Genomic DNA, 23,219 nt, shown 5'->3' with positions numbered 1-23,219 from the left:
GCAAGAGACACTAGAACGAAAGTGCTCCTGCTCAAGAAAAGTGAGTTGTGTGGCAGGGGAGACACATGGGAACAGCATCTGGATATGGTGCTCTTGAAAGTTCTACGGAAAAAATAAGCACTATATTAATGTGGGGAATTTTTTAGTCTTTCCAAAAGTAATGATGCCATTCTTTTCCCTGCTCTCCTAACTCTAAAAGACTGAAAATGGGTGATGAGACCTGGTGAAGTTCTGCTGGCAGCAGTGGAGAAAACTCGGTCTTGGTTACAGTTCCAGCCCTGCCTTTGAACAGCAGGGAATTTGAGATGTGTCATCGTAAGCCTCTTTGTGTTTCATTTCCTCATGTGAACGGTGGGGTCAAACTAGTTCTTTAAAAAAAATTCACCATGAAAACAGCATGAATCTTAAGCATTTAGAACAGTTAGTTACAGGAAATGAAACCAAATTTTAAAAGATTAAAAAGAAAACATTTAGACAAAATCCCACCCTTGCTTGGAATGGTCAGCACTCCATCACCTACCACCTTTGGTGGTACTGAATTTAAAAATCTTTCCTTTTACATCTCTATGACTTTGAACGTGCCATTTCCTGTTTTGTAAGGAACACCATTTCCTGCTTAAAGTCTTACTTCATCTGTCAAGCTCAAAGGACAAGGGAAGCCTTCCCTTAAAACCTGAGTTGCCACTTCTTGATACTTAATGCAGCATTTTATATAAAGCTTTGTTAAAGCCATTATCATGTAACTTACAGAATTAAGACTATTTCTAGCTTATAAACTTCGCTGACTTGTGCGTTTAAAAAATTTGAGATGTTTACTCTGTAACAGGTAGTAGTAAACCACACTCACTTTCTATAATTTGAAAATTCAAGGCAAACTTACACTCAGTAGGATGGCTATTATCAAAAAATAGAGAAATTGCAACCGTTGTGTATTATTAGTGGGAATGTAAGATGGTGTATCTGCTATGGAAAGCTAAGATGTTTCCTCAAAAAATTAAAAATAGTACTACCATGTGATCCAGCAATTCCTCTTCTGGGTGCACATCCAAAGGCATTGAAGGCAGGATCTTGAACAGATATTTGTACACCCATGTTCATAGCAGCATTATTCACAACAGCCAAGAGGTGGAAGCAACCCAAATGTCCATCGATGGATGAATGGATAAACAAAATGTAGTGTATAGACATAACAGTAAAATATTATTTTGCCAGAAACGGAAAGGAAATTCTGACACATGCTACAAACATGGATGAACTGTGAGAGCATTATGCTAACAGATAGAAGCCAGTCGCAAAAGGGAGGGGAGAGAGCAACTACTGTATGATTCCTCTTAGAAGTTATCTAGAGTAGTCAGACTCAGAAAGGAGAGTGACGGTTATCAGGGCTGGAAGGAGGAAAATGGGGAGTGGCTGTTTAATGGGTATAATTTCAGTTTTGCAAGATAAAAAAGTTCTGGAGGTTGGTTACACAACATGAATACAATGTTACTGAACTGTACACTTACAGATGGTAAATTCTATGAGTTACCACAATTTTTAAAAATTTCAAGACAACTGCATGAGCAGACATGATATATAAGTTTGAAAAAATGTGAATGGTCACTTCCAGACAGTGCTTGATGAACCTCAAGTGTGATTTACTTCTGAATTAGAACGTTGATATAACCTGTCAAACGTTCATTTGCATTTAAATTCCTTCTCAGCACAGAATCAGGTTTTGTTTCACTCTTGCATGCTACTTAAATAGCTTGAGTATTTTTCTTTCCTGTTATTGACTGTGACCCAGTGCCGGCCCACATTCTGCATCTGTTAATGTTGGTGACAGAGTAATCCCATTCCTCTATGCTCGACAGAAAAAAAAAAAGAAAAAGAAAAAGATGAGTCATTTAAAAACTACCTTTGGCACTTTTTGACTGAGACAAAGTTTACCCAGTATATATTTGATCACACAAGTCAGGCCTTTAATTTTTAGTTTTCAGAAACAAGATTTACCTAAAGGCAGCTTTTATCAGAAAGTCGAGAGTTCCAGGGAGTCAGGGTGCTTACAGTGACTTCAGACGTCCAGAGGCGCTGCCTTTTACCAGCTGTGTGGCTTTAGGCAAATTACCCCGTTGCTGAGCTGGATGCCTCATCTGTCACATGGATTATTAAGAAGATGAAATAAAATGAATGCAACGCCTGCTTCAGTACGGATATGGTGAAAGTGTTAGTTCCTTTCTCTCCTCCTCGCTTGCTAGAGGGTTACGGAGGAGAAGGAAGAGACTGAAACTCCAGTTTTACTGAATATATGATACAATGATGCCTACCCAGATGATTCCATCTGCCAAGATGGCATCTATAAGACCCAGCTGGGACCTAAAACTGGAGTAGTTACTCAGGGTTTCAGTAATAAGTAGGGTTGAGCTAAGCTCTTTGGTTTCGGATCAGGTTAGTAGGGAGGAGCCTTATTTAGATCTTGTCTTTTTGAAGCTTGGTTCTTAGTAACAGAAGTCACTTCAGATAAGAAAGGGAGGAGTCTCAGAAGCAGCTGAAGGAGGGAGCCTATCCAGCTTTAGTCTTACGACAATTTCCTCATACTATTATATATGGAAAGTGTAATTTTTAATAACTGTACAAGTATGCTCCTCTGTGGATGGGCCATAATCTATTTAATGCATCCTCTATTGCTGGAATTATTAATTATCTATTGCTGTGTAATGATGACAAATTGAATTATAATAATAATCACAGTCCACAGGTGGCCACTGAGGATCTGGTCTCAGACACATCTCTGTACCAGTAAAAACTTGAACTTTCTTTGAACTGTACCAGACCCAAGGACACCACCAGCTGTATTTAGAACACCTGCCAGCTGCAACCTTAGGGTCTCAAGGTCTCTTCTAACTATACAACCACTTCAGACCCCAACCAACCCTTACTTAAGTATTTTACTTTTTGCGAGCTCCAATTATAATCCTTGATAGACAACTCATGTAACTAACTGTAACCTTCCAGTTTTTGCCTGTATAAGCCTCCCCCATTTTGTAGTCCAGTGGAACGCAATTCCAATGGCTTCCTGACCCTGTGTCTCCCAGGCTGCAATCCTAACAAACTCCCAATAAACACTTAATTTTATTTCAATCAGGTCTCTGTTTCTAAAACGTTAGTTAACAGTAACAAATGACCCCAAAGCTTAATGGCTTAAGCAGAAAATATTTATTAAGTAACAATTCCTGTGGAACTGGAATTCAGGAATGGCTTATCTGGGTGGTTCGGGCTTAGGGAGTCTCATGAGACTGCATGAAGGTGGTAACCAGGTAACGATGGCAGCTGGGGATCTGCTTCCTAAAATGGCTCACTTACGTGGCTGTTGGCAGGAGGTCTCCATCCCTCCTCACGTGGGCGGCTCCACAGGGCTACGTGTCTTCATGACATGGCCACTGACTCGCCCAAAACGAGTGATTCCAACAAAGCATGACAGAAACCAACAGTATCTTTCATGACCTGCCCTAGGAAGCCACACTTCTCATTTTCACCATGTTCTATCCCTTAGAAGTAGGTCACTAGGTACAGCTTACACACAAGGGAAGGGGAATTCAGCCCTATGTCTTGAAAGGAATAGTATCAGAATTTGTGGATGTATTTTTAAATCTCCACACTGGACATTCAAATTGCTCCCAGTTTTTCCCTACTTTAAATTCCTCTCTGACGATTATCCTTGACACTGAAGCTTTGTGCCCTTCTCTGATTCTTGTCTTATGAATGTCCTGGAGTTGCCGGTCAGATTTTGACACATGCTGCCAGGTTGTATCAATTTCCATTCAGGTTATAATGTATCAGAGCGCTTATTTTTCCACACCCACATCAGCACTGAGCTTTATGATTGTTTTCATTGCCACTGTGATGCCAAGAAAGAATGACTCTTTTCATTTGCATCTCTTGGTTTAGTAACGAGGTTATGCATTTTGGGTCTGTGGTTGGCTAGTCAGGAGCCTCCTGCTGGTAAGCAATGTCTGTGAATTAGTTCTTTCTGTGCCAAGAGCATTTCTTACTCCAAAGCATCTCCTGTGGCTCTGACGCTCCTGTCACAGCTGTCTGGCAACGTATCAGCTATCCAAAGTCAGGACTCGATTTGGACTCTGGTCTGCCCCTTGATCCCACCCCCTTACAGAAACTGAGTCCTGGGGTGGGGAAGGGTCTGTGCAGGATAGGCTTCTAGACCAAACATCAAGGCTGAAGACTATCCTGTTTTATTTATTTTTTTTAATTTTGGGGGGGAGGTAATTAGGTATATTGATTTACTTACTTATTTTAATGGAGGTACTGAACCCAGGACCTTGTGCGTGCTAAGCACATGCTCTACCACTGAGCTATACCCTCCCTGCCAATCCTGTTTTAAAGCAGAAGGATTATGGTTCTTTCAGAAATAGGGGTGAGGCGATGGTTTGGCTACTCTTTAGAAACTTTCTGTTTTGGAAACTTGCAAACATATGCAAAAGTAGAGAAACTAGTATAAGCAGCTCCCTTATACCTTGCATTCAGCTTATAGATACATGGCCAGTCTCACTGCAAGTATTCCCTCAGTCACCAGGCACTCTGCCCTTGCCACACAATTATGTTATTTTATTTTCTTCCAATTTTATTGAGATACAATTGACATACAGCACTGTAGGAGTTTAAGGTGGATTTGATTTACATACATCATGGAATGATTATCACAATAAATTTAGTGAACATCTATCAACTCTTATAGATATAAAACAAAGAAAAAAGTTCTTTATGATGAGAACTCTTAGGATTTACTCTTAACAACTTTCATACAGAACATAATCATATTAATCGTGTTGTACATTACGTGCCTAGTTCCTAGGGTCAGGAGCCTCTTCCGTTTAAGACTTTCGAGAAAGTATCCATTATCCTCTAGGAGAGGGGCCATCCACGAGGCTTGTTCCTTGGGGTGAACCTATTCACAGGCAGCTTAGACCAAGGTGTGGTTTGGGGGTTTCCACCAAGGCTCCCTACCTCCAAAGAGCCTCCCTGACCTCCCTGCTTCTGGTGTCCCCAGGTCCACCATACTTGGGTAGAAACAGCATTACTAAGAAAATACAAACCATCCTAGGAGAAGTCATACCTTGAGTCTTGTGGGTTACTGACATTCTGTGGGAAATGAGTTTGTTGGCTGAGAGCAGGTGGAGCATGTGTCCTTGGTGTGTGGAAAGTGTGCTGGCCAGGGGTCTGCAGGTCTGAGATCTAGCCCCAGTACTGGTGTTGACTGCCTGTTTGACCACGGAGAAGTCACCTTCCCTCTTGGGCCTCTTTATCCCCTCTAAACCAGGTGGTGTTTGGACTGAAGTCTCCATTTTGGTTCGTTCCTTCATTCAATCATTCATTCTACAAATGTGTGTTAACGGGTCTACTATGTGCTGGGTACTCCTGTAATTGCCTGGGATTCAGCAATGAACAAAACAAACAAAAAGCTCTGTCCTGTGGAGCTTTCATTTTAATGGCAGGAGACTGTCAGTAAATAAGAAATATAACCATTGACTAAATTATGTAATATTTGAGAGGTAGAAGTACTTTAGGAAAACAAAAACAAAGTAAGGGATAATTCAGAGTGTGTAGGGTGGTGGAATTTAAAACGGGGAGGCATGTTAGGCTTCCCGCAGGAGGTGACAGTTGAACAAAGATTTGAAGGCAAAGAAGGAGTTAGCCATGTGAATATCTTGGGAAAGAATATTCCAGACAGAGGAAACAGCTAGTGAAAAGGCCCTGAGGCAGGAATATGCTTGACTCATATGAGAAAAGCAAAGAAGAGGGCAGAGAGGTAACGGAATGGACAGGGGTAGATCACAGAGGGCCTTGTGGGCCCTTGGAAAGATTTTGGCCTTTGAGCTGCATGATGTTAAAGGCTGTTTTATTTGTGTTTTTGTTTTAAGACTTTATTTTGCAGAGCAGTTTTAGGTTCACAGAAAAATGGAGCAGCAGGTTCAGAGACTTCCTGTATGCCTCCGTCCCCACACGTGCATGGCCTTCCCCTGTCACCCACAGCCCCCACCAGAGGGGTACATTTGTTACCACTGATGGACCTACATTGATGCACTGTCAACACCCAGAGCCCAGGCTTTACATTAGAGTTCGCTCTTGGTGTTGTGCATTCTGTGGGTCTGGACAAATATACAATGGTGTGTAGCCGCCATTCTAGCATCATGCAGGGTGTTCTCACTGCCCTCAAAGTTCCCTGTACGGTTGGAGGGTTTTGAGAAGAACTCTGTCATGTGATCGACCTTTTTGGAATTCCGAGATCCTTCTGAATTTGAGGAAAGAATTAAGAAGCCTCCAAAACCAAGCCTCCCCTGTTGCCCATTTTGCCCTCAGGCCTTGGCTGTCCTCCAGGCTGTTCTGAAGCTCCCCATGTTCCCCCTGGTCTCCATCTCTCTGCACAGGAAGAAGGCTGTAGATTTCTCTAATTCCACTAGGTGGCGGTGCTGCCTCACACACAGGGGACACCTCCTTGTTCTGGTCTGTCCCCACACAGCCAGCCCTTTCCCTGGGACCTTGTCAGTGAACTCTCTCAGGGGTAGTAGAAAGTTGGAGAGCCCTCCATCATAAAGGACACCCTCCAGCCGGCTTGCCCTTCTCTCAGCTCCTCCCAGCTTTGTCAGGGCCGTCAGGACCACCTGAGCAAGGCTGACCCCAGGCGCATGCCTTACCCTCTCACCTGGCCTCTGGGAGGCAATGGGTATAAGGAACAAAGAAAGAGCTAAGCTGCCATCTTCTTCCCTATTTATGCCTCCCCAGGCTTGTTCTTCAAGTCTAAATTGATACTCATTTTAACATTTTAAATCTTTAATGATATTCACACCTGAATACACGTTTTTGGGGCGAGGGGGTAAATAGGGTTATTTATTTTTTAATTGGAGGTACTAAGGACTGAACCCAGGACTTCATGCGTGCTAAGCATGTGCTCTACCACTGAGCTATACCTTCCCTGACACCTGAATACAAATTGAGGGCGAAAAGGAAAAAAGAGACACACATTTGTTCTGGTCCCAAACACTCCAGCCCATACTGGGCCCTGAAAGCCGCTGTGGCCGGCAGGGCCCTGTTTCTCCTCTGTTCTTAGAAAATACTTTGACCAAACTGTCAATTTTACCTTAATCTCACAAATTCACCCCTCCCCCTTCCACACACAGCTTCATTGCATTTTATATCCCAAGGGTAGCAAACACTGAAGGCTAAAATGGTCCCACAGGTGATATAAGGGAGTGAGGGAGGCCAGTGCATAGGGCAACAGGGAGGGGAGGGGACTATGAGGAACTGGAAAAAGCCCCAGTGAAACCTCAGCGCCACGTGGGACTCAGCCCCAGGCAGACGTTGCCGTGTGGGAAGGCAGGTCCCAGTGTGGCCAGTTTTAAACGCTGTTGTTGTTTTTAACATGAAGAGCACCACGTTAATATTGGCAACTACTTTTTTTTTTTTTTTTTAATGAAAGTGTTTTAAATAAGTAGACCACAAGGGGCAAACAAAACACATCAGTGGTCTGAATTCAGCACCTGGGCTCCCAATTTCGGACCACTGGTTTGACCAACCATCCAAGCTAAGACTATTGATCTGGTTCCTTCTTGGGTCTCCTGCCTCTACCCTCTCTCACTTCCACATACGTTGCCCAGTACCCAAGTCACACCAGACGGTTCCACTACCTGGAGTCTCCCTTGCCACTGTCCCCGCTAAGTTTCCCATAAGATCAAGTCCAGACGATTTAGGCAGGCTGCCAGACTTACCACTCTCTGACTGACCCCAGCCCCATTCCACGCCCCCCTGTGCCCTCCCCTGGCAAATGCACATCAGCCCCTTTGTAACCTCCACTGTGGCCTTTCCCAGGGACCTGCATTCACCCCATTGTAATATCTATTTACCATATATGAGTGTCTCCCAGCAAAGCTGTTTTGGTCCTTGACACAAGTGACCACCACTTATTTATCTGTGTATATATGGGGCACCTGCCACTCAGAGGGTGGCTGGCAAATTTTTTTTTAATGAAAAAGGAATAAATGATGATGATCAGCCAAGTAAAGTAAAACAGTCTTAAGGATGTTTATTTCCTCACCCGCCCCATTTATACGTAATTAAGACCTGAGCAGCCATTTGATAAAGACAATATCTTCTTTCCCCTCCTCCCCAGGAGCAAGTGCTCTGGGATCCAGGGCGAGCTGTCTGTCTGTCCCAGCTAGATCTTCTTATGGGCAGATCTCTGGAGTTTCTGGGGCTTCCTTAATCCCCTTTCTCTTGAGTTTTGGCTTTTGAGGGAGTTTCCTGAAAGAACCTGAAAAAAGGAAGGTCGGAGACAGTCCTGAAGACATCACGAATAGTAAGAGAATCTCAGTCTGTAATACTTGGGGGGCGCAGTAGGGACCGAAAGGAAGAACAACAAAATCTTATCTTGTTCCCAGCCTATATCCTTTGTTCTTTTCTCGAAGAAACTCTGCGGCTGGGGGTGGGGGTGGGGAGGGAAGGAGATGGTGTCAATTACAATTTACAGATGAGGGATCCCATGGAGGGAGGCATTTAAGGAAATGGGCTGCCCAAAGCCTCAGGCAAGTTAGGGGCGCAGTCAGGACCAGACCCAGGGTTCATGACCTCTGGCTTCTGGCTCATGAACATAGTGCCGAGGAAATACCACGCCAGTCGCTTTTTAAAATTTTATTTTATTTTTAAAGTGGCGGTTTCTTTTTATTTATTTATTCTGGGGGGAGACAGGTAATTAAGCTTATTTGCTTTAATGGAGGTGCTGGGGATTGGACCCAGGCCCTCATGCATGCTAAGGCCGTGCTCTACCACTGAGCTATACCCTCCCCCTACTGGTCAATGTTAACTGCAAGACAGACTCAGTGGTTCGCCTCAGCCCAGTCACGGGGGCTCCACCAGATAGTACGTGTTTCCTCATGTAACACAATGTGACAAACACAACCTCGTCTCTCACGTCTCCTGCCCAAAAATGTGTTTAACAGGAGTTCATCAAGACTCTTGCCCCACAATCCGCTCATAGACAGAGGAATGAGCCTAAAAGATGCCAGAAGGAAGCAACAAGAAAAAAGCAGAAAGAGGGGAACATTCTGCAGAATAAAAATAGCCTGATCTCATCAATCAGTCAGGGTGTAGGAAAGGGACTGGGTTAGGTGAAAAGAAATGAGACATACCAAGTGAAATGCATGCTTTGGGAAACCAGTGCAAAAGATAGCTCTGACTACTGGAAAAACTTGAAAAGGGGAGTATTTGATCCAACAATTAGATGAAATGAAGCCATTGGCAGGGAAGACTGATATAATTAACTGAAAAAAGCAAATTCAATTCAAAATGGTCTGTATCACATGGTCTCATTTTACTTAAATACATTTTGCTTAAATTTACATGCATAAAAAAAATCTAAAAAGTGCTACCAGTGGATGACAGGGTGATGTTTATCCACCTCCCTGTCCTTATTCTTTTCTTTTAAAGACTCCTGAACTCCAGGCGGTCTGTCCTACCCTTTGCCCTGTGGCTTGAGAGTGCCCAGGTGTAAAAGGGTATAATAATGCCCATCTCACCAGATGCTGGAGGGGGTGAAGTAAAATTAAGAGCCACAGAGCACCTGGCGCTGGGAGATGCTGGCCCCCGAAGCCTGGACCTCATTTTCCCCACCTGACTCATGGTCTGCGTGGTCAAAGTCATCTCAGTGACGGACTGGTCTTCATTCCACTGTAAGTTTTACTTCCTCAATTTAACAGTGGGCCCCGGGGCCAAGGACCCTCACAGAGCCCAGGCAGAGTTCTGGGTCTCGGTAGCAGCCTGACCTGTTCTCACTCCCGCTCTCCGACTCGGTCCAGCAGTGACTAGTGAAGAGGCCTGGAGCCCCAGCCAGCCGGGCCTTCCCAGAATACCTGCGCCCAGTTTAGGACCACGATCTGTGGTCCCAGGCTACCCTGGTTGCTTTCATTTTCTCCCCCCCAGCAGCTAAGCAAGAACAGCTAAGTGTGGCCCCAGAAGCCAGTTCTAGAAAAGTGAGGTGGGGGGCTCCGACATCTCTCTCCACCCCAGTGCACAGGAGGGGCTTCAGAGTTTGCAGCCTTGGCTGGGGCGCCTCTCACTGAAGAGTGTCTGTCCCCTAGCCCTGCCGCCTCCAGGCAGTGTGGTCATCACAGAAGCCAAAGCTGCTGGGAAGGGCCGGACTGCCTCCTCGCTGTGAGGATGAACCCCTCCCACCCCCCACCCATCCTCCAGAGGTTGGTGTCCTGCGGCTGCTTGGACCCTTCCTGGGAGTCCCTGTTCTTGGCCACTAGAAACAGTCTGTGCTCTGCTTCTAAGCCTTTGGGAAAGTGCCTTTGTTTGAAGGTTTGTTTTTTTTTTTTAACTTTTTTTATTGAGTTATAGTCATTTTACAATGTTGTGTCAAATTCCAGTGTAGAGCACAATTTTTCAGTTATACATGAACATATATATATTCATTGTCACATTTTTTTTCGCTGTGAGCTACCACAAGATCTTGTATATATTTCCCTGTGCTACACAGTATAATCTTGTTTATCTATTCTACATTTTGAAATCCCAGTCTGTCTGCTTTTGTTTCAACGTTAACTGGAAAATGCACGTATTACAAGACGTCTGGTGGGGAAAGGATACAGAACACTGAAGGAAACACACTTAAACCTTACTAGTCACGCCTCTGGGTGTTGAGTGATTTTCCTCTTTATTTTATACCTATCTGTACATTTCAAACTTTCTGTAATGAGCATACCCTCAGAGAAGGGGAAGGAAAACGGACAGAACGAGAAATGCAGGGATGAAGAGAAGATGGAGATGGGGAAGACGATCATGGTAGATGCTCCGGGGACACGCAGGCCAGTCCTCCAGACCCTCCCCCCTCAACCTGGCAGTACCTCTCCTGATGTGGCCCCCGGCTCGGGACTCTGGGATCCCCCAGCAGCGTGGCCTCGCATCGGGGCCTGCATCTTGGACAGCCTCTCCTTCATGCTGCTGATGCGGCTGTGCAGCCCCCACGCAGTGCAGAGCTTGGGCAGACTGTCCTCCTGGTCAGCCAGCAAGGAGCTCTCCAGGGTGTCCATGGGGCAGAATGCCACCTGCAAGGGAGCCACAGCATTGAGGAGAAGAGAGGGGCCCGCGTGCCAGAGCCCCACCCCTGCCCTTATTAGGAAACTGCTGCAGCCAGGCCACACCTGCAACTGCGCAGCCAGAAGGACAGAGTGAGAGGCACAGACGTGGGAGGGCAAGGACCATGGGGACGCTGAGGCCAGGCTGCCAGCCGTCTCTTCTTGGGTGGTTCTTTCCTCTGAGATACATCCTCCATCTCTTTTCGGTTAGAGAGTCTTCTGTGTTTGTAATGAAACAATGGTATTTGTTTGAAAGTCCTTTGCTAAATTAAAATTGAGAGCCTGGAAATATCTTTTGAAATGTTCCTGGCTGGTGAAATCCAGGCATCACTAAAGTGGCAGCTCCTCATATTCAGGAGAAGAATCACGGAAATGATTCACTCATTCCTGTTCAGAGGAAGAAATAAAGACCCCGAGAGGGAGAGGATTTGGTTAAAGCTGCACAGCTGGAGAGGTGGTGGGGCAGGGGAGGGGTGGAGTTAAGGTCAAAGGAGGGCTTTCCTTTGAGTCAGGTTGTGTTTGAAACCGGCTCCTTCCTCCTGCCTGTTATGTGGTTTGGGTCAAGATACTTTACCCCCTATATTTGGCACCTTCCTTTACACACTGCGGACAATCATTCTAATTGCTACATTAGGTTCCTTTGGAGGATGACACGGGGGAACATAAAGTGTCTGGTACATGGAAACTGTTACCTATGATGATTATTTTGGACCAGTGGTCCTTCAGGTGTTCTCTGTGAAGTATTCTGACCTCACAGACCCCCTGAAAAGTGGGGTCCACTCCAAAGTGCAAGAGAGGAACCAATGGATTCTAATGGAACTTACTGTGAAAAGTTCATTGATACAAATCTGAAAAGGCTACAAACTGTTTGATTCTGACTATATAACATTATGGAAAAGGAAAAATTATGGAGATAGTAAAAAGATCAGTCATTGCCAGGGGTCCGGGGGAAAGGAGAGAAGAGTGAATAGTGGAGCACAGGGGGGTTTGGGGGCAGCGAAGACTTAATTACCCCCCACTCCCCACCAAAAAGACTATAGAATGTACAAAACAAAGAGTGCACCCTAATGTAAACTATGGTCATGATTTAGTTAATAATGTATCGGTATTGGCTGATCAAAGACACCAGAGCCCTCCTCTAGGACAAGATGCTAATAATAAGCGAATCAGGAGAGGGTGGTATGGGGAACTCTATACTTTACACTCAATTTTTCTGTAAGCCTAAAACTGCTTTTAAAAAGTCTTTTTTCAAACATTCATTGATACAATTTCCAATTCCACATTGCAATGAAGCAACTACCACTTGTTGAATTTTGGCGTGGTATCAAAGAAAAATATCCACAGTTATCTGAAAAGCATTGATAAAATACCCTTCTCTTTTCTAACTATCTATCTGTGTGAGGCTGGGTGTTTTTCATGTTTGCCACCCAATCATTATCTCATACAAGATGGACTGCAGAAGCAGATGTGAGAATCCAGCTGCCTTCTCTTAAGCCAGACACGAAAGAGATTTGCAAAGATGCAAAACAATGCCACTCTTCTCACTAAATATTTTGGTTTTGGAAAAGACAGTTATTTCTCATAAAAATTATGTTAATGGGGGATGGGCTCCTTATTTTTATTTTTAAATGAGTTAGTAAATATTTTGATTTTTTTTCTTTAGCTTTAATTTCTAGAAGGGTGACTACCACTAGATGTAAACTATGCAAACAAATGTTTCTGGGGGCTCCCAGTGATTTTTAAGAGGGTACAAGTGACTTGAGACCAAAATGTTTGAGAATCACTGTTTGGGGACAAAGCCAGCCCAGGAGATTGGCCCTCTGTCTCTTGTCCTTTGCAACAGTTTCCAGAGCCTTCTCCAAGCTGGCTGTGCCTTTCTGCCTGGCCTCAGTCGACCCCACCCATGGCTGCCCAGGGATGTCCCTGCCCTTGCTAATGTCAGGGTGTGGGTGTGGAGGTGGAATAAACATGGAGAACGTGAAGCTCAGTCTTGGCCCTCGGCAGCCCCGCTCTGTGGGGCAGTGAGCGTGGAAAAGACTGGAGGGGCATTGGTTGTATCAGAGGGCCCCTCAGTCCCAGGCCCTTACCGACCAACCCTCAGCTCAGCCAGGGAGGCGCCTCACCAGGAACTTGGCCGTCTGGTCGTTCTTGGCGTACCTGTAGAGCCTGCGAAGCTGCTTTGCCTCCAGTTCTGAGAAGAGGGAGACAAATCGCCAGAGCATCCTGCAGGGGAGATGCACGGGGCTGAGGGGAGCGGAGCACAGCCCCTCTTCCTCCAGCATCTGTCATGTGGCCAGGACTACCCAGGGAGAAACGGGACACAGGCTGCCCCCTTGGTTTGTGGTTGGGGGCAGGGAGGCGGGTATTTGCCAGACCTTGAATCCTCTGTTCTGGTAATGAGACCCCACACCACCCAGCAGTTGTTCAATCAGAGGTCATTCCTCCCAGGGTCAGGAGAGTTCTTTGTCTGCAGTGTGTACAGCGATGGTGAATCAATGCTGCCCTGAGTCACTAGAGGACTCCGTTCTTTCCATCCTCCCGTCACCAGGCTCACTCCAGGATCCTGGCTCTTTCATATAAAGATAAGGGACTGAGGGCTCTTTGCTAAGCCCTTAGAGGGGGTGTGACCTGGAATTTAGAGGGGGTGGCCCAGGAGGAGGTGTAGTGGAAGGGCAAGGAGGCTGCCCTACTTCCTCCAGTGCTTGATTTCCCAGTCTTGGCAGTGGTGCTGCAGAAAGGTGTTGATGTGGTCCCCTAAGACTACCAGGCTCTGCTTCGTGTACTTTAGCTTCTTCTTCTGGGGAAGGTCCCTGGGCAGGTGCAACTTTCGCAGGAACTTCTTCAGTGGCCTTAGGCATTCTTTACACTGAGGAGGCAACAGGTGAAGTGAAGGGTGATAGGGGAAAAGAAGAGGTAGACGGGCGGCCCCAAATAACCAGTGGGTTGGCCCGGCTACAGCCATTATGGCCCAGGAAGGGTTACACATGCTAAGCGAGGCGGCCCCATGACCCCTTACCCCCACTCCCTTCCTAAGAGTGTGTCCAGTGGGGCAGTGAACTATGGGTTTGAGGCCTGTCAATTTCTGACTCAGGCCTCTTGACCTGTGGGGGAACAGGGGACAGGGTCCTGGGCTGTCTCCTTACTCACAATTTTGAAGGTGTCCTGGCTCAGGCCCTTGGCTTGGCACACAAGTGAGTCTCTAGCAAGGCTGGTGCAGGATCTTCCCTCTATGCGGGGTCCATCTGTCACCTGGGAGGAGGCAGGAGCAGGAATCAGTGTGGGCGGGGCGTGGGCTCCTGCTCCTGAGCGGCAGTGCTGGGCAACCACTGGCCCCGGTGCCAGCCAGAGCCTTTCTCCATTGTTCCAGTGACCTCCTCCTTGACCCAGCAGTCAGGTGAGCGGGCCCTGGTCACAGAAACCCATCTTGGAGAATTCCTGCTTGGGAAACCTAGAATGTCTTACACATTTCTTTTATAATATATAACCCAGTATACTAGTGAACTTGGCAAAGCACTTGATAAACATGAACTCATTTTATTCTCCCAGATTCTGTGAGGTTAGATATCCTGATCCCCGGTTACAAATGAGAACACAGAGACACCAAGGGGTTTTTGAGTAACTCCCTGGGGAATGAGCAGGGATTCATTGACTTCATTCATTTGGCAAATCCTAATCGATTGCCCGAGTCCCAGCACCAGCACTTTGTATCTCTAACCTGTAGCATCACGCCATGCTAGTGGGCACTCCAAAAAATGTGTGACGCCAATGGTGATGAGAAGGAACTTTCTGACAGCAAGCTGGGGCCAAAAAAGCTGGAAATTAATGAGGGCAAAATGTCTGTGGAATAACGCAAAGTCAGAGCACAGGATTAGGATGATGCAAGATTTACATCTGACCTTTCAAAAGCCTCTCAGAAAGGTGAGCGGTAATTCTTCCCTGCGTTCCTTGGGAACAAGGAAGATCCAGACCCAGGACCCTCTGAAGGGAGGGGCCAGGGAAGGGGAGGGAGGAAGAGGGAGAGAACATAGGACATAGGCTCCTGCAGACCCCAGAGAGAGGGGACTCTGGCTGATCATCTCCATACACACCACACACACACACACACACACACACGCACGCACGCACGTGCGTGAGATCCTGTTTGTCTTCATAACCACCAATCATCTTGCCAGGTATCTATGTCCTTGGTAAACATCTGTTTGAATGAATTAACCTTTTCTGGTTCTTTCGGTCTCCTGCTACCTCATGTACTTCACCATTTTTCCTTCTCTTCTTCCTTGAATTTCAAATTCTCTGCTTTCCAAAGCCAGCCCCTCAAGGGCCTTCTTCCCCTCCCTCTCCCACCCCACTTAACCTTCTCTAGTGGCTTGTCCCCTTCACCCTCTTGCCCATCGGAGGCCTCCATATCAGCCGGCGCACTGATGGGCTCCAGAGGGGCGCTCCTTACGTCCCCTCGGGCTTCTGACCTCGGGCTCTGGGACCTGAGTGTGTCTGGGAGTGGGCAGGTTGGCTCCAGAACTCGGAGCAAAACCATGGCAACGGCCAACAAAGCGCCCCGCGCCCCTCCCTCTCCCCTGTCCTCGTGCCTAGGGGTGACCAGCAGCCTCTCCTTCAACCGGGACTGGACTAGGGAAGTGAACAATTTGTGCCAGGTAGACCCAGGTCAGAGCTCACAGCTGGCCCGGAGGGGCTGGCATCCACTTCTCCCGAGAGAGAACTGTCAGATGCTGTTGATTTTGAACCCTGATAAGGTATTTGAAGTACATTTCCTGCGTGTGTATCATTCATGCCCCCTCGGTTACAGCGTGCGCTCCCCGAGTGTGAGGACCAGGGTTTGAAACATTCCTTTCCGGACTGGGGACAATGGACTAGAGGGTGCACCGAGAGGACAGAACACAGTAACTCTCTACTGAGAGAGATCTTCTCTTCCAGCCCCCGTAGGAAGGTAAGGAGCCAGTTGTGTTGGATGTTGCTTGGGTGGTGGTGATGTTTTTAGGGGATGTACAAAATACTAGCTACCACGTATAATCTCAATTGATCCTCACAACAGTCTTCCCCAGGGTAGGTACCAGCAGTGATCCCATTTCATAGACCAGCCGAGATGCACAGAGGTCCGGTAACTTGCCTTCGGTCCGCGGCCAGAAAGTGGGGCGCGGGGCTCTGGGTCGGATTCCGACCGCCCTCGCTTTTCCCTCCCGCGCCGCCCTCCGGGGATCTGAGGTGGAGGCGGCCGGTGGGGTCCGGGCGTCTCCCCTGTCCGCTTGGCCTGGAGGTCCTCGGAGGCTCTCGAGGGCGCGGGTCCACGCCGCCCCCTCGCCCCTAACGCGGCCCCGACGCGGGTCACGGCGGAGGTAAGACGGTGCAGCCTCGGTTTCCTCAGCGCTCCCACATCTTCTTCCCTGGATCGCTGAACTCCCTGCCTGGCCCTTGCCTTTGCGCCCTCTGGACCCAGGTCCCGTTTCCCCCACCCTGTTTGGCGCTCTTCCTCCCCCGCCTTCTCTGGCACTGGGTCGGATCGTCGTCGTTGGCCAGCGGGGCCAGGGCCGGTCCTGCCCCTTTGTCCTCCCAGGCCTGCCTCTCGCCATCTGGCGGCGGTAGCTGCGCACGACAGGGGCATTTAGCTCTATGATCCTAGGAGGCAAGCTGGCTTTGCCTCCAAACTGGAAGGTCTGCTATCTGGACATTAAAAAAAAATTTTTTTATCAAAATATTGTTGATTTACAATGTTGTGTTAATTTCTGGTGTACAGCATAGTGATTCCGTTATACATATATATTCTTTTTCGTATTCTTTTTTATTATAGGTTATTGCAAGATATTGAACATAGATTGTTCCCTGTGCTATTCAGTAGGAACTTACCGTTTATTTTATACATAGTAGTTTGTATCTGCCAATCCCAAATTCCTATTTTATCTCTCCCTCATCTCCTTTTCCATTTGGTAACCGTAAGTTTGTTTTCTGTGTCTATGCATCTGTTTCTGCTTTGTAAATAAGTTTATCTGTCATATTTTAGATTCTGCATATAAGTGATATCATACGGTATTTGTTTTTCTCTTTCTGACTTACTTCACGTGGTATGATAATCTCTAGGTCCATCTAAGTTGCTGCAAATGGCATTAATTCATTCTTTTTCATGGCCGAGTAGTATTCCATTGTGTATATTTACCACATCTTTTTCCATTCATGGACATTTAAGTTACTTCCACGTCTTGGCTATTGTAAATAGTGCTGCTATGAACATTGGGGTGCATGTATCTTTTCGAGTTAGAGTTTTCTCCAGAAATACACCCAAGAATGGCATTATTGGATCATATAGTAACTCTGTTTTTAGTTTTTTAAGGAATCTCCATATTGTTTTCCATAGTGGTTGCACCAAATTACTTTCCCACCAGCAATGTAGGAAGGTTCTCTTTTCTCCACACCCTCTCCAACATTTATTGTTTGTGGACTTTTTAATGATGGCCATTCTCACTGTGTGAGGTGATACCTCCTTATAGTTTTGATTTGCATTTCTCTGATAATTAGTGATATTAAGCATCTTTTCATGTGCCTATTGGCCATTTGTATGTTTTCATTGGAGGAATGTCTTTTTTTGAGCTTTGCCCATTTTTTGATTGCCCATTTATTTTTTTGTTTGTTTGTTATTGAGTTGTATGACTTGTATGTGTATTTTGGAAGTTAAACCCTTGGCAGTCTCACATATGCAAATATTTTCTCCCAGTCCATAGCTTGTCGTTTCGGTTTCTTTATGGTGACCTTTGCTGTGCAAAAGTTTATAAGTTTAGTTAGATCTCATCTGTTTATTTTTGCTTTTATTTCTACTGCCTTGGTAGACTGACCTAGGAAAACATTGCTACGCTTTATGTTAGAGAATGTTTTGCCTGTGTTCTCTTCTAGGAGTTTTATGGTGTCATGTCTTATATTTAAGTCTTTAAGCCATTTTGAGTTTATTTTAATGAATGGTGTGAGGGAGTGTTCTAACTTCATTGATTTACATGCAGCTGTCCAGCTTTCCCAACACCACTGGCCGAAGAGACTGTCTTTACTCCATTGTATGTTTTTGCCTCCTCTGTCAAAGATTAATTGAACATAGGTGTGTGAGTTTATTTCTGGACTCTTTATTCTATTCCATTGATCCATATGTCTGTTTTTGTGCCAGTACAATGCTGTTTTAACTACTGTAGCTTTGTGGTGTTGTCTGAAGCCTGGGAGGGTTCTGCCTCCACTTTGTTTTTCTTCTTCAGTATTCCACTGGCAATTCTGGGTCTTTTGTGATTCCATAAATTTTAGGATTACTTGTTTTATTTCTGTGAAAAATTTCCTGGGTACTTTGATAGGAATCCCATTAAATCTATAGATTGCTTTGGGTAGTATGGTGATTTTAACAATATTAATTCTTCCAATCCAAGAGCATGGGATATCTTTCTATTCTTTTACATCATTTTTAATTTTCCTTTATCAATGTTTTATAGTTCTCAGTGTATAAGTCATTTACCCTCTTGGTCAGGTTTATTCCTAAGTATTTTTTTATCTAAGTAATTTTTTTTTGGATGCAATTTTAAAAGAGATTATTTTCTTCCTTTCCCTTTCTGATATTCATTCTTAGTGTCAAGAAATTCAACAAATTTCTTTATGCTAATATTGTATTCTGCTACCTTGCTAAATTTGTTTATCAGTTCTAGTGGTTTTTATGTGGAGTCTTCAGGGTTTTCTATATTGTAATATCATGTCATCTGTGTATAATGACACTTTTACCTCTTCTCTTCCAATTTGGATACATTTTCTTTCTTTTTCTTTTCTGATTGCTGTGGTTAGGACTTCCAATACTATGTTGAATCGAAGTGGTGAGAGTAGGCATCCTTGTCTTCTTCCAGATTTTAGCAGGAACTCTTTCAATTTTTCACTGTTGAGTATTATATTGGCTGTGGGTTTGTCATAAATAGCTTTTTTATGTTGAGATATGTTCCCTCTACTTACTTAGGTAAGAGTTTTTATCATAAATGGGTGTTGAGTATTATCAAATGCTCTTTCTGCATCTGTTGAGATGATCATGTGCTTTTTGTCTTTTCTTTTGTGGATGTACGGTATCACACTGATTGATTTGCATATGTTGAACCATCCTTGTGACCCTGGGATGAATCCAACTTGATCGTGGTGTATGATCTTTTTAAAGTGTTATTGGATTTGGTTTGCTAATATTTTGTTAAGAATTTTTGCATCCATATTTATCAAAGATAGTGGCCTGTAGTTTTCTTTTTTGGTATTCTCTTTGCCTGGTTTTGGTATCAGGGTGACAGTGGCTTCATAGAATGACTTTGGGACTGTTCACAGGTAGGTCTTTAAATCTGAGCTCATAAAAGTACTCAAATAGAGACACTGAGAAATGCCAGATACAGGGCTACTCTAGAAAGAAACAGAATGGAGGAAGAAGACAAAGGGGTTTTAGGCCTAACTAACCGTATTTCAAACCCAACCCAAGAAACCAGGGACTTGGCTGGGGGCAGTGAGATCCTTGACCATGTCCAGTAAAGTTGAAATACTGTGTCCCCTGCCAAGGGCCTCCATCCAGGCCTTACCAGTGGGAAGGAAGCTCCTCTTGCACTAATACAAAGGTGAGAGCCCATCAGGACAGGGCTATGTGCGTGAGACCTTTCCCTCCTTCCCTGGCAAGAGATAGGCACATCTCTGCAAGCTGATCAGGAACCTCTCATCATCTCCTCTCTTCTCAAAATAGCTCTCAAAAATGTTTGGTACTTTTTTTTTCGCTCTTATCTGATATTTACTGATAATTTCCATTTAACGGAACCTTGGATTAATTTCACTTTTTTTTTCTTTTGTAGCAATGTTTTAATTTGGGCCTCATGTGCTCTAAAAATATCTTGTCACCGTATCAAAATAACACTGCCAAATGCATCCTCAGAACTTCAGAGCATGTTTCTAAACAGCCTAATGATATGCAAGCTTCTGTGATCTTGTCAAATTGCTGGGCCTAATGGTTTGCATTTGGCTGTATCCAGAAAGCATTCTTTCCTACAGTGGGTTTCAGGGAGTTGAGCAGGAGAGAACTGTATAGTCAATGAATATTAGAGCTGAGAAGATTTTGGAGAGAAAAAAAAGCTGCCCCCAAATTTGCAGTAACTTGTCTCCAAAAGACTTACTCTCGCCTCCTCTCTTCCAGGGCACTATATTTTTAACCGCCCCCCTCTCCCCTCTTCAGATCCAGATCTGGTGGTACTGGAGGCTCATATCAGGTTTTCCAGACAGAGACAAATTCCAATGAGTCAAATCACTTCATCTCAGACCTTCAGAATCAGAATGTCCCACGAGGGCCTGGGCATCCATATTTCAATAGATGTCCCAGGCAATTCTTATCAGCAGGCACGTTTGAAAGATGAATCCCAAATTGACGCTTCTTGGGTCCAATTGGCTACATTATGGACTCTGCAGTGTTGCGCTAGAGCCAGCTCTGACAGGTTCTAACAGGCTCACCAGAGCTGATTGTTAAATTTTCAGGAATTCTGCCAGCAGTTTGTTAAACACAAAATTAAATGATATTAAAAGTGGGGACTCAAACACATACTTGTACACTAATGTTCATAACAGTGTTACTCACAATAGCTAAAAGGTGGAAATAACCCGTATCCATCAACAGACGAACGGATAAATAAAATATGGTATATACATACAATAGAATTTTATTCAGTCAATATGGATGCTACAATATGGATGAATCTCAAAAACATTATGCTAGGTGAAATAAGCCAGAGACAAGAGGACAAACATTGTGTGATTCTACCTATATTAATGAGGCAGAAAGTAGAACAGATGTTACCAGCATCTGGAAATAAGAAGGAATAGTTGGGGGAGGGTATAGTTCAGTGGTAGAGTACATGCTTAGTATGCACGAGGTCCTGGGTTCAATCCCTACTACCTCCATTTAAATAAAATAAATAAATAAAACCTAATTAACCTCTCCCCTCGCCACCAAAAAAAAAAAAAAGAAGGAATCGTTACAGAGTTTCTGTTTGGGATGTTGGAAAAATTCACTTCTGGAAATAGATAATGGTGATAGCCATACAACATTGTAAATATACTTAATGCCACTGAATTCTCCAGTTAAAAATGGTCAATTTAATGTCACGTATATTTTACCACAATAAAAAGTCGATTCTGTAAAAATAAAATGATCCACTTACAGGTAAATAAATTGGAAACACAATAATACTCTAAACTCAACACTTCCTGATTATTTTTCTACACTGTACAATTATCTGGCCCGGGAGGTTATTTATGTCTATGGTATCTGCTCGGTAGAGATGCTTTATCAAGGTGTGCTGCCGGGCATCTCTTCCCAACTCCGAGCTCAGTGATGTCGTGTTGGTAGCTGGATACTGGCTGCAGTGGGAGTATTCACACAGCAGAAATAGAAAACGCTACAAATCAGGGTCTTCTCCCCACCAAATTGTTTGTTAAGCATTTACCAGCACACCGCTGTCCCTAAGCCATCATTTCCTCAATGGTCAAAAGGAGACAACAAAGCCTACCTCACAGAGTTTCTCTGAGGATTAAATAAAGACGTTAATTAAACTTATTGTGGCGATCATTCACAATATATACACATATCAAATCATTATGTTGTACGCGTTAAACTAATACAATGTTACAGGTCAGTCAAAATAAAGTAAAAGAAAAGGAACGAAAATAGATTGTTCAGGTAAAGGGGCCCATCAGCTTGCCTGCTGCACAGTGAGTGCTTGCTTGGCCTCCCCTCCCGCTGGAGACCATAAGCTCCCCAGCAACTTCCTAACTCCTGGGGCAGAAGGTGATCTCTGCAGACAAGGGAGCCTTATCGCCAAAAACAGATAGCTAAGCTGATTTGAAAGAGAAAATGAGAAGCATTTGGACTTCGTTTTTGTTTTTGATCTAGAAAAGGATGCCAGAAGGGAGAGGAAGAAAGAGGGGGACACTGCAGAGATAGAAGCCAGCAAAACTGATGACGAGATGACCATGGGGTGAGTTGGAGGTTAGGTCGGATGGAGACTAACACTTCCGATAAGACATTCCTGGAAAGGGGTGGCCAGAAGGATTAATATGGATTGTATTCGTTCGCTGTAAGGTATAAGATGCAACCCTTCATTAAAACCCTCATGTCTACTCTAACCCAACAGCCTTGGTTTTGTGTTTCTTTTGGAGTAGATGAATCAAATGAAGCTAGGCTCTCCTATTTTTGGCCCAGGCTGCTGGTGACAGGTACAGGGATAACAACAAGGTAAGTTACAGAGGGAAAAACTGAATCAGCAGGTACCACCCTGATGACATAAATTCCTGGGAACCTGGAGAAACCTTCAGAAGCACTTTGGACTTCTATCCTCTACAGGTTGAAGATCTGCATCAATTTTCTCTAGATTTTAAGGATCTGGGAGATCTCAGCTATCGAGAGATTGTATTCAATTACATCAAAAAATTTAGAGCTGTGCAATGTTCCATTGCTTCACAAGTGGGACTTAATACATTTTGGTTTTATTTCTATAGTTCAAGAGGATCAAACTTTGAGAAGATTCTTTGGTTTTTTGGACTCCTGCCAGAATTAGGAATATTTTGAGTAAATCCATAAAATCGAAGGCCATTATACCCTGCTCTCTTTACAGAATGTTTTTTGATGCCCATCAAAATCTGAGCTGTCCAAAGAATAGAGTAGGGAAAGGGAATGTTACAGTAGAGAAGCCTGGTAGCACTAAATTAACCTAACGATGAAGGTTAATATTACCAATGACGTCATGTGTATATCATGTACTCCCAGATATGATGTGTGATGAGGAAGGGCATTGCAACTCTGCAATATTTTTCAAAAAACCCATAACTCCAGTCTAAGCATGAGAGAAACATCAGACAAAACCAGTTTGGGAGACGGTCTACAGGATATCTGCCCAGTCCTCCTCAAGAGTGTTTTTCAGTTCATGCAAAACAAGGAAAGACCAAGAAACTGTCCGACTAGAGAAGACCCGGGAGATATGACAACTGAATGCAATGTGGTACTCTGAGTTGGATCCTGGAACAGAGAGTGAACATTAATGGAAAAACTGTTGAAATCCAAGT

At 44.6% G+C, this 23,219-nt stretch overlaps 1 protein-coding gene across 1 annotated transcript; it reads right to left on the bottom strand.

The window, feature by feature from the left end:
• Nucleotides 1-8,216: 8,216 nt before the first annotated feature.
• C16H17orf64 (chromosome 16 C17orf64 homolog) lies at nt 8,217-15,543 on the bottom strand. Its single transcript, XM_032498187.1, has 6 exons — nt 15,478-15,543; nt 14,271-14,372; nt 13,814-13,989; nt 13,247-13,346; nt 10,922-11,093; nt 8,217-8,329 (listed from the first exon to the last, which is right to left on the bottom strand). Exons 1-6 carry the CDS (start codon nt 15,526-15,528, stop codon nt 8,217-8,219), a joined length of 714 nt encoding a protein of 237 aa, XP_032354078.1. The 5' UTR covers nt 15,529-15,543.
• Between the last annotated feature and the right edge of the window lie 7,676 nt (nt 15,544-23,219).

The sequence above is a fragment of the Camelus ferus genome, chromosome 16 (genome assembly GCF_009834535.1).
Source record: "Camelus ferus isolate YT-003-E chromosome 16, BCGSAC_Cfer_1.0, whole genome shotgun sequence".
In the NCBI taxonomy this organism is placed as follows: domain Eukaryota; kingdom Metazoa; phylum Chordata; class Mammalia; order Artiodactyla; family Camelidae; genus Camelus; species Camelus ferus.
The sequence above is the reverse complement of the archived record's forward strand: the minus strand, read 5'-3'. Positions and strand labels throughout refer to the sequence as shown.

Bases quoted from the DNA above. Each gene is read 5' to 3' on its own strand.
- C16H17orf64 (XM_032498187.1), bottom strand. From the start codon at position 15,528: ATGGAGGCCTCCGATGGGCAAGAGGGTGAAGGGGACAAGCCACTAGAG. The intron at 14,373-15,477 runs GTTAAGTGGGGT...GCCTCCTCCCAG, and splicing joins GGGACAAGCCACTAGAGAAG to GTGACAGATGGACCCCGCAT. The intron at 8,330-10,921 runs GTCCCGAGCCGG...TGATGTCTTCAG, and splicing joins CGCTGCTGGGGGATCCCAGA to GACTGTCTCCGACCTTCCTT.